The sequence below is a fragment of the Squalius cephalus genome, assembly GCF_949319135.1.
Source record: "Squalius cephalus genome assembly, chromosome: 23".
Lineage (NCBI taxonomy): Eukaryota > Metazoa > Chordata > Actinopteri > Cypriniformes > Leuciscidae > Squalius > Squalius cephalus.
In genome coordinates, this window is record NC_137144.1 from 27,364,109 (window position 1) to 27,375,094 (window position 10,986).

Below are 10,986 nucleotides of genomic sequence, written 5' to 3' on the forward strand. Positions count from 1 at the left end.
AGTCTCTGATGTGTTTGTACTTGCTGCACTGGGTGAGGAAGTGCATCTCATCCTCTACGACTCCATCAGTGCAGTGTGAACACAGTCTGAGCTCTCTGGCTCTCCAGCTCGGCTTGTGCCGGCCCTTCTCCACACACAGACTGTGGTCACTAATGCGATACCTCGTCAGGAGCTTTCTCTGACCATAGTTACTGATATCGGTCAGGTATGGGGCCAATTTATAATCAGACTTTATTTTGTGGAAGTATTTTAATTTATTTACTTGTGTGACCTTTATCTGCCAGTCTTGTATGTATTCTTCTTTGGTTATGTTCCCTATTTCTTTTACTTTTGCGTGTCTGAACTGAATTGTTGGATTAAGTTGGTGTTTTTCCACTAAATGTGTCATGGGGTCGCTCTCAGGGTGTCCTGCCCTGTGTCTGAGAGCGCAGTGATGGTAACTCTCTGACTGCGCGTCTGATAGATGGAACCAGAACTTTGCGGCTCTCTTCTGGATCTCAGATAGGAGAGGGAATCTGCCTAATTCTGCCCGGCAACCCAGACTCGGAGCGTTTCTGTGAGTTCCCAGGATGTTCTTGCAGAACTCGAGGTGGAAAGTTTCCACAGGGGTTTTGTCCCAGGAATCGTAATTTAGTTTAAATTTGGGGCCCCAGATTTCACAGCCGTATAGGAGGATGGGTTTGATGATGCTCTCGAAGATTTTCAGCCACAGTTTAATGGGTGGGTTAAATTTGAACAGGGGTTTTCTTATTCTATAATAAGCCCTACGTGCTTTATCAGTCAGATCTTTCATTGCAGTGTCAAACTTTCCAGAAGCTGAGATTGTCAGACCCAAATAATTATAACAGGTGACATGATTAAGAATGGTTCCCCCAAGTGTAAATGTGTATTTGTTGTCAGTAAGGCGAGGTTTCTTCTGGAAGATCATGATTTTGGACTTCTCCATGTTTATGGGTAAGGCCCAGTCGCTGCTGAACTCCTCCAGAAGCGAGAGGCTTCGGTGCAGACCCTCTTCATGAGGAGACAGCAGCAGGAGATCGTCCGCGTACAGGAGGCTTTTGATCTCTCTGTCCTCGAGGGTCAGGCCAGGACAAGAGGACTTCTCAAGTGATGATGCCAATTCATTAATATAGATATTGAATAGAGTCGGGCTGAGGCTGCAGCCTTGACGAACTCCTTTAGTTTGACTGAAATAATCAGTGCGTTTGTCGTTAATCTTGACGCCGCATTTGTTCCCATTGTAAATGTCCTTTATAATATCATATGTCCTTCCGCCTATTCCACTTTGAATTAGTTTTAGGAAAAGTCCATTATGCCAAACCGAATCGAAGGCTTTTTTAAAGTCAATGAAGCAGCCGAATATTTTCCCTTGTTTTGTTTGTTGGACGTGTTTTTGTATGAGTGTGTGGAGTGTGTAGATGTGATTTGATGTTCTCTGTTTAGGCATAAAGCCAATCTGAGAGCTGTTGAGGATCTTGTGTTCTTGGATGAACTGGACTAGTCTGTCGTTGATGATGGAGCAGAAGAGTTTGCCCAGGTTGCTGCTCACTGTGATGCCCCTATAATTATTTGGGTCGTACTTCTCTCCTTGTTTATGAATTGGTGTAATCAAGTTTTCTTTCCAGATCTCAGGAAAGTGTCCTGATTTTAATGAAAGATTGAATAATTTTAGAATTGCCTCTTTCAATTTGGGGCTGCTGTGTTTCAGCATCTCATTAGATATTAAATCCACACCACAGGATTTTTTATTTTTTAGGGATTTGATCTTGTCTGTCAGTTCGTGTAATAATATGGGCTGGTCTAACTGGGTTAGCTGGTCTTTTACAGTGTGTTCCAGGGTGTAGAGTTGGGAGGTCAGATGTTTTTGGGTGAGGGTTGGTTCGTTTTGTGAGTAGAGTTTTCCAAAATGTTCTGTCCAGATGTTTGGGTCATAGATGGGAATGTGTTTGGGTTCTTTTGATTTATCTAAATTATTCCATAATTCCCAAAAATAATTCTGATCGACTGCCTCCTCAATCTTATTAAGCTTTGCTTTCATGTGATCAGCTTTTTTCTGTATTAGGAGTGACTTATATGTTTTGAGGGTTTGCTGATATTTGTCTCGTGTTTGTTGGTTTGCAGGGTCTCTGTGTTTTGTATTTGATAATGATCGTAAATCTTTTCTTAATTTTTGGCATTCCTTATCAAACCAACCATCTTTAGCAATTTCTTTCTTACATCTATATTTTGTTTTTTTTCTCAGGGCTTTTCTGACCACTGTAGAAAATATTTCATTTAATTGATGAGTTGCTAAATTGATAGTTTTCTTCTCTTCGCTAAATGAAGTAGATAGGAATGAGTCTATCATGTTCTGAACACGAGTGCTGTGGAGCTGGGCTTCATACTGGGCAGGACTGTCTTTACTCCACATAAATCTGGCGGGGAGGGGGTGCAGTTTAACCTTCTGATCTGAATAAGGCCGGAGATTCCCGGATCTGTTCAGGCTGAGGACTGTGTGACTGTGGTCTGATAACGGCAGCTGTGGCATCACTGTGAAATAGTTGATGTTCTTGTTGTCTATATCAGTGATGGCGTATTAGGATCTTACTGATCTCGTATTAGTGATCTCTCTCTCTCTCTCTCTCTCTCTGTCTCTCTCTCTGTCTCTCCCTCTCTCTCTCTCTCTCTCTCTCTCTCTCTCTCTCTCTCTCTCTCTCTCTCTGTCTCTGTGGTGTAGCTGTGGAGATGTTGATCTTGGCTCACGACTGCTTCAGTGTGACCTGTAACATGGAGGGCATCGTGAGGGTCCTTCAGGCGGCGCGTCACCTGAGTCACACACACCTGGCTCACGGCGAAGGCTACGGGCTCCTGGTGAGTCACTCACACACACACACAAACAAACAGTGATGCACATTAGTCACACACTCCTGGCTCATGGCGAAGACTACAGGCTCCTGGTGAGTTCATCATCATCATTATTAACCCGTGAGTCTGATGATCTGTGTGTGTGTGTGTGTGTGTGTGTGTCCACAGGTGCGTCTCCTCACAGGCATCGGCAGGTACAACGACATGACGTACATCTTCGACCTGCTGCACCAGAACCATCGCTTCGAGATGCTCCTGAGGAAGAAAGTGGAGTCGGTGAGCGTTACACATCATACACACCTCTCATACCTCATACTGCACTGGTCTCAGGTTTGGGTTTTATATTTCTGAGAGAGTCTCTTCTGCTCAAGGCATTTATGTGATCAAAAATATAATAAAAACAGTGACACTGTTAAATATTATTACAATTTAAAAGAATTGTTTTCTATGTGAATATATATATATATATATATTAGGGCTGTCAAACGATTAATCGCGATTAATCGCATCCAAAATAAAAGTTTGTTTTTACATAATATATGTGTGTGTGTATGGAGTATAATTATTTTCTATATATAAATACACACACATGCATGTATATATTTAAGAAATATTTGCATGTATATACTGTGTATATATATTTATATTATATATCATTTATATTATATATAAATATTTTATATATAAATAACACATTTTTCTTATATATATATGCATGTGTGTGTATTTATATATAGAAAATAATTATACACCATACACACACATATATTATGTAAACACAAACTTTTATTTTGGATGCGATTAATCGCGATTAATCGTTTGACAGCCCTAATATATATATATATATATATATATATATATATGTATGTATGTGTGTGTGTGTGTGTGTGTGTATATATATATATATATATAAATCATAACGTGTATTCTTTTTTTGTTTATTTTATTATTTATTTTATTGTATTGTATTCTGTAATGTACTGTCGTTTAATTTACTTGACTATAGTTATATTTTCTCTTCCCACTTTGATTAGTTGAGATTCTTATCACATTATTGTTTTGTAATATTTTATTTCATTTTTATTTTATTCTGTAATGTTACTGCCATGTAATTTACTTTGCTTTAGTTATAGTGTCTCTACCCATTTTTATTAGTTTCATTTTCTATTTATTTCATTTATTATTTATTACTTTGTTTATATATATTATCTTATTATTTCTGTATTTTAGCATTTCAGTTTATTTCTGTTTGTTTTTACATAATTAAAAAACAAAATTATTTTTATTTAATTCTGTAATATACTGCCATGTAATTTACTTGACTATACTTCCCATTTTTATTAGTTTAGAATTGTTTTATTATTATTTATTTATATACACTATTTTATTTTTTTTACTTTATTTTAGTATTTCAGATTTTTTATGTTTATTTATTGTTTGTTTGGTTGTTTTTATATTATTATTATTATTTTCTATTTTATTTTATTATTTTATTCTGTAGTATAGTTGATCCCAATCTTGATTGATCATTTATTTATTTAATTATCTATCTATCATTTGTTTGGTTTTTTTTTCTTTCTGTAATGTACTAAATGTGTGTGTGTTCCAGAACGTGCGCCTGAAGACGGCTCTGCTGGAGTACATCAAGCGCTGTTTGCCGGGCGACAGCGAGAAGCACAACATGGTGGCTCTGTGTTTCAGCATGTGTCGAGAGATCGGAGAGAACCACGAGGCGGCCGCGCGAACACAACTCAAGATCATCGAATCGCAGCCCTGGGGTCAGACAGTAATACATGCACAGAAAATACACTACAAGCCCATAGCAAACACAGTTTAGAATGCTTGTGGGTTACACTTTATTTTAAGGTGTCATTGTTACAATGTAATCATACATCTAAGTACTGAGTAATATTAATTAACAGCATGTTCTCACTATAGGGTTAGGGTAGGATTAGGGTTTGGTTGAGGGTTAGTTGCATGTAATTATGCATAATAATTTTCATGTGTACGATGATCTTTTGCTTTGTTAGAAGTCTTGAAGTGTAAGTGTGCGTGTGTGTGTGTGTGCAGTGATCACTGTGGATTTGAAGAACGCTCTGCTGAAGGTCCTGACGCTCCTGAAAGACGCTGCTGAGAGTTACTCAAAGGTGCTTCAAAAAAATTTATTTTTTATTTTTTATATTTAGTATTTTTAAGGGATTTTATGGTGCTAAATTATATTTACGCTGTATTTATAATCCATTTATTCACTTTTTGAGCATAGACACAAATCAAAATTAAATTTCCAACTCAAACTGTGGTAAATCTTGAATGCTTTCGAGCTCAGACTGAAGTTTGATCTCTTTTCAAAGATTATTGCTGAAGTGAATAAGTTTTAAAAAGTGAACTTAAAGGAGCATTTCACCCATGGGAACATTGATCTTTATTGAAAGTGGGTCATATATGTAGTCGAAATGTAAAATAAATTTTGAATTTGGTGCCTTCTTGACCGAGGAAAGAAAGAAAGTAACTTCAGGACGCATTTGTATGAAAGACAACAACTCCCACAATGCACCACATTGCACAGCTGCGCAAGCCACTCCCACTAATCCAGAACAGCATATGAATCACTCATCCATCTATAAGGCTAGCTACCACCGGAGCTTGAAATTCATTTCACACAAAATGTCTAACGTTAGTTATTTGGCGAACTCATTAGTGAATTACTCCTCATATGTATTTCTTTCGAAGTGGTGAATTATTGCATGGTAACGTTACCGGGATGTTCAGTCAGATGCGGTGCGAAACTAGGATGGTTCACAACACAAACGTCCGTGTCCTCGTCTGATTCAGAGATTTCGTCCAGGAGAAATTGGCATCTTTTAAATTCTTTGCAGCAGACGGACTCTAGCTCTGTGTTCGTAGTTGCATAGTGAGATCACCGGCGCCATCAGTCCGCCCCCAGCTCGAGCCAGTCTGGGCTTCTCGTCCGCGGCAGGCAGGTCTTCTGCCTCGGCTGCTCTTCGCTATGCGGCTCGTAAAGGTAGCCACAAACACCTGATTCAAGCATCAGACTTCCGAAATCCTCTTCTTCTACATCATATTGAGTAACGTTACCCTCCGCTATTGTCATATCTTCACAGCTGGCTCCACAGTGCCTGTTAGCTTAGCTTCCAAACAAGATGGAGGATATTGCTTTTAGTTTCAGAAAGTGAAGTCCCACCCACTGATCTGTAATAGGCCTGTAGCGTGAGCGGGTCCCGCCCCCTGGAATAATGAGGAGCTAGTGTTTGTAGTCTCTACACTTTTCAATGAAATGTGACTTCCTGCTTATTATGACGCAAAATGATGATTTTTACGTCATAATAAGCAGGAAGTAAAACACTTAAATCCTTATTTCTCCCATCTCAGGAAAAAATTAATGAAAAATCCACGTTTATTATAATATATGACTGGGTTTCTAACAATACAAAGCTTAATGCAAATGGGTGAAGTGTCCCTTTAAAAAAAAGTTACAGAATGTTACGTTTATTGTTATGAAAAATGTGCAAAAATACTATTTACATTTTTTATATGAAATATATCATTTCAAAAACATGTTTTACTCTAAAACTGTGAGAAAATCAAAGCCATAAATCTAAACAAGTCATGTTCTAAAGTTGAGGATGATATCTCAGTAAATGAGCTTTCAGTGAGTGTGTTCGGCTGTAGTACCGAACGCTTCCACTAGAGGAAACTCGTCTCATTCATTTACAATGCGCTCATTTAAACGCTTTAAAGTCAACATGATATCAAGAATGCATGTTGGTGGTGTTATTGTGTATGATTCATTAGTGCAGTTTTCTTTAATGTGTGTGTGTGTGTGGTTTCAGGACTCGTGTGTGCGTCAGGCGGTTAAGTGTGTGAAACTGGCCAAACTGGTGACGCTCCAGTTGCACTTCCTGAATCACGGACAGGACCAGCGCGTGGTGAACCTGCCTCCGTCAGAGATCCACAACACCATCGTGTCTTTACCGCGCTGTTACCAGGTCTCACTCAGTCTACAGTTATTAATATCAACATGCGCATTTCAGACACACATTACACTTTTGAGTTCTCCTGTCAAACACTAGCAGATGTTTTGGATAAAAGCGTGTGCTAAATTAATAAATGTACATGTTTAGAAGGATGTTCACGCTCACTAGAGAAATAAATAAGCAAAGATAAATGAATAAATAAAATATAAAATAAATAAATAAAATATGAAGAGAAATAAATAAAAATATGAAGAGAAATGCAATAATACAATTTGTTGTTTTAAAACTATAAACAACAAATAAAAAAATGCACTTTTAAAGTTTATCTTTAATTTTGAAAAATCTAAATGTTTTTTATGAGATTTTTATCTTTTAATTTTTATTATTATTTTAATTTGAAAATAATTACAATAATATTAATATAATTTTTATTTATTATTAATTATTATTTTGTATTATTTTTATAAAAGTCACAATTGTCTTTTTTAGGATCACTTTACAATAAGGTTTCATTAGCTAAACTAACAACGACAACACTTCTACAGCATTTAGTAATCTTATTCTCAGCATTTACATCCACATTTTTAAGATCAGAAGTTGGATAAAAGATTATGTGCAAAACACGTTTGGAACGACATGATGGATTGGACTTTTGTTTCTGCCACGGAATGAAAATAGAAAAGCGGTAACACTTTACACACTTTACAACAAGCTCTCATTTGTTAACATTAATGCATTAACTCTTTATCATTATGACTTTTTATGTCACAATTTTAAATCTATGAACATTTAGATTTTTTTAAAATTAAAGATAAACTTTAAAAGTGTTTTTTTTTTATTTGTTGGTTATAGTTTTAAAACGTTTATTTATTTCTCTTCATATTTTATTTGTTTTTCACACAAAAATGTATTTATTATTTTCTTTTAATATTTTATTAATTTCTTTGTTTATTTATTTCTCTTCATATTTTATTTATGTCTCCATGTTTATTTATTTCTCTTCATATTTTATTTATGTCTCCATGTTTATTTATTTCTCTTCATATTTTTATTTCTCTTCATATTTTATTTATGTCTCCATGTTTATTTATTTCTCTTCATATTTTTATTTCTCTTCATATTTTATTTATGTCTCCATGTTTATTTATTTCTCTTCATATTTTTATTTCTCTTCATATTTTATTTATGTCTCCATGTTTATTTATTTCTCTTCATATTTTTATTTCTCTTCATATTTTATTTATTTATGTCTCCATGTTTATTTATTTCTCTTCATATTTTTTATTTCTTTTTTCTTCATATTTTGTTTATTTTCAAAAAATATTTATTATTTTCTTTTAATATTTTATTCATTTCTCTTCATTTATTTATTTCTCTTCATATTTTATTTAATTATGTCTCCATGTTTATTTATTTCTCTTCATATTTATTTATTTATTTATCTTGATATTTTATTTATTTATGTCTCTTAGTGTTTTATTTATGTCTCTCATATTTATTTATTCCTCTGCATTTTTTTGTATTTAATTCTCTTGATAGTTTATTTATTCATTTTATTTATTTATTTCTCCTCATATTTATTAATGGATTAATATCTCTTCATGTTTATTTATTTCCCCTCATATTTTCTATTTATTTTCTCTTCATGTTTATTTATTCATCTTCATATTTTGCTGCATTGTTCACACCTTGACAGTAGACATGGTAGCTGGAATGACTTTAAATTATTAACACACAAGCAAAAAATAAAAACGTATTGGTAAATGTTGAGAATAGCATTAATAAATACTGTAGAAGTATTTTTCATTGTTAGTTTATACCATTGTCAGTTAGCTGATATTTATAAATGAAACCTTATTGTAAAGTGTTACCAGAAAATGTAATTGTGACTTTTTATAGTGAGAATTTAGATAAAAAGTGTTTTCTTCTGTGGTGGAAATGAGTTTTATACGATGGCGAGTAAATGTGAACTGTTGCTTTAAGAGTGAGATCGACACATGAATCCAGAAACAGTGTAATGTGACGTTTCTGTGCTTCTCACTGTGGTGTGTGTGTGTGTGTGTGTGTGTGTGTGTGGCAGGCGTTCGTGTTGGCCGAAGCATACGACTTCAGTCCGGACTGGGCCGAGCTCCTCTATCAGAAGGTCGTCCTCAACGGAGAGTTCCTCTATCTGGAGGAGTTCAAGCGCCACAGAGCGCTCAGCGCCGGCCTCTTCCACGACATCTCCAGGAAGTAGGAAACTCTTTCAGTTCAGGATATTCGGAACGTTTATTAGAGAGCTTTCTGGAATACTTGATTGTTATTGGTCACTGGTGTCAAATCAAATATTTGTAAATTAAATCAAATAATACACATGATAAAATGATTTTAACTCAAATGTTATATTTATATATCATATAATATTGATTAATAATAAAAAAATAAAAATAAAATAATACACTATTTCAACTAAAAAAATATTTTATATTATTGTAGAATTTTGTGTTAGTACTTGGTCAATTTGGAGTCAAAAATTTTGTAAATAAATACAAAATGATAATATTACATCAAATGATTATTATTTTATATTTTTCTATCATATAAATACTTATCTAAATATATTGCTTTTTTATTAGTCAAACATTTGGAAATGAAATAAAAACTTAAAGTAACTCCCATAATAAAATTATAAATATAAATATAAAGGTCTAATATTTGTAAATTAAATAAATAATGCACAATAAAAAATTATAATTAAAGAAACTCAAACTTATTCAAATAATAAATGTAATGTAATATACTATAATACGATACATTAAAATATAATAGTAAATAAATATAATAAATATATTTTTATCATTGCTTGATTGTAATTGGTCAATGGTGTCATTTTTGGTTAAAAAAATATTAATAATTATAGAATTTTTTTTTTTTATTATTTTATAATATAATTTAATGAATGCATTATTATTTATTTAAGTAGGCAAAGTTGATTTGTGTCACCGTCTGTACATTTATTCCTCAGTTGTTGTATAAATGATTCAGTCTAGAGTTGTGCATTCACACACGTGTTTTACTGTCATGCTTATATTTCATAAGGCTGTCTAGAGTTGCTCAGAATAGATCATATGTTTAATGTGTCGTGCAGAATGTGTCATCAGAAGTGTCCGGCGAGCTCCAGCCAGAATCTGAAGAAGCTTCTGTCTCACTGCGAGGACGTCTACACGCATTATAAAGTGGCGTACGAGCACCAGTTCCTGGACGTGGCCAACATGCTTCTGCAGGACTCCCGGAGCAGCAGCTTCCTCAGCGACCGGCTCGGCACCTGACGCACCACTGATTCCCTGTCATTCATTTCCTGTACAAATAAATAAAATGACCATTTTCAGACGTCTATGTTCATGTCCTGCAGTTCTTACCCCATTAACACGGTAAAATACTGTTTAACTGCTGTCACTGGAGCTTGTCCTTAAAACAAGAACAAATATTTCCCAGTGAAGACAGAAAAAAATCACTTCATTCTTTTTTTACTCCATGGTTCTTGTTTTTAGCAACAAAAATATCTTTTTTTTTTTTTTTTTTTTTTTTTTTTTTTTTAAATAAGACTTAATATTGTGTCTTGAATGCTTGATTGTAATTGGTCAGTCGTGTCATTATAATCAAATATAATATGTTAATATAGTATTTTTTTAATCAAGTAATCTACTTGATTGTAATCGGTCAGTGGTGTCATAAAACAATAAAATATATTTTATTAACCCTCTGATGGTCTTCAGGGTCTTTTTGACCCGCAAATGACTTTTGCTCAAATTAAAAAAAATGTTCCCTTTGTCCAAATGGTATGAAACCTTCTACAGCTCTCAACACTTTCTAGATCTACAAAAAAAAATGATATCTGTTTTTATGTTAGCGTGACAAAATTTGTGACACTCGTGGTCTTCGGGGTCTCTGGTGACCCCGCAATCAAAATAGACAAAATTCATCATCAAAATCAAAAACAACGCAGAATACATCGACAGAAATGACAGAAATAAAGTGGCACACTTCCACCAATTCAAAAAGCATCCACAATGCTAAATTTTTTTGCTCACAACACACGTATACACACACACACACACACACACATATAGAGGAATACATTTTTGAGACTATAAAAACTGTTCTCTTA

At 34.3% G+C, this 10,986-nt stretch overlaps 1 protein-coding gene across 1 annotated transcript in view; it reads left to right on the forward strand.

The window, feature by feature from the left end:
• The window catches only part of spg11 (SPG11 vesicle trafficking associated, spatacsin), a 52,237-nt gene extending 42,025 nt beyond the window's left edge, over positions 1 to 10,212 (forward strand). The window contains exons 35-41 of the mRNA XM_079858923.1: positions 2,717 to 2,850; positions 3,013 to 3,120; positions 4,454 to 4,622; positions 4,915 to 4,991; positions 6,696 to 6,851; positions 8,920 to 9,071; positions 9,967 to 10,212. Coding sequence (XP_079715049.1) covers positions 2,717 to 2,850; positions 3,013 to 3,120; positions 4,454 to 4,622; positions 4,915 to 4,991; positions 6,696 to 6,851; positions 8,920 to 9,071; positions 9,967 to 10,147 — 977 coding nt within the window. The 3' untranslated portion in view covers positions 10,148 to 10,212. The remainder of the gene's footprint in view (positions 1 to 2,716; positions 2,851 to 3,012; positions 3,121 to 4,453; positions 4,623 to 4,914; positions 4,992 to 6,695; positions 6,852 to 8,919; positions 9,072 to 9,966) is intronic.
• The last annotated feature ends 774 nt before the right edge of the window (positions 10,213 to 10,986 follow it).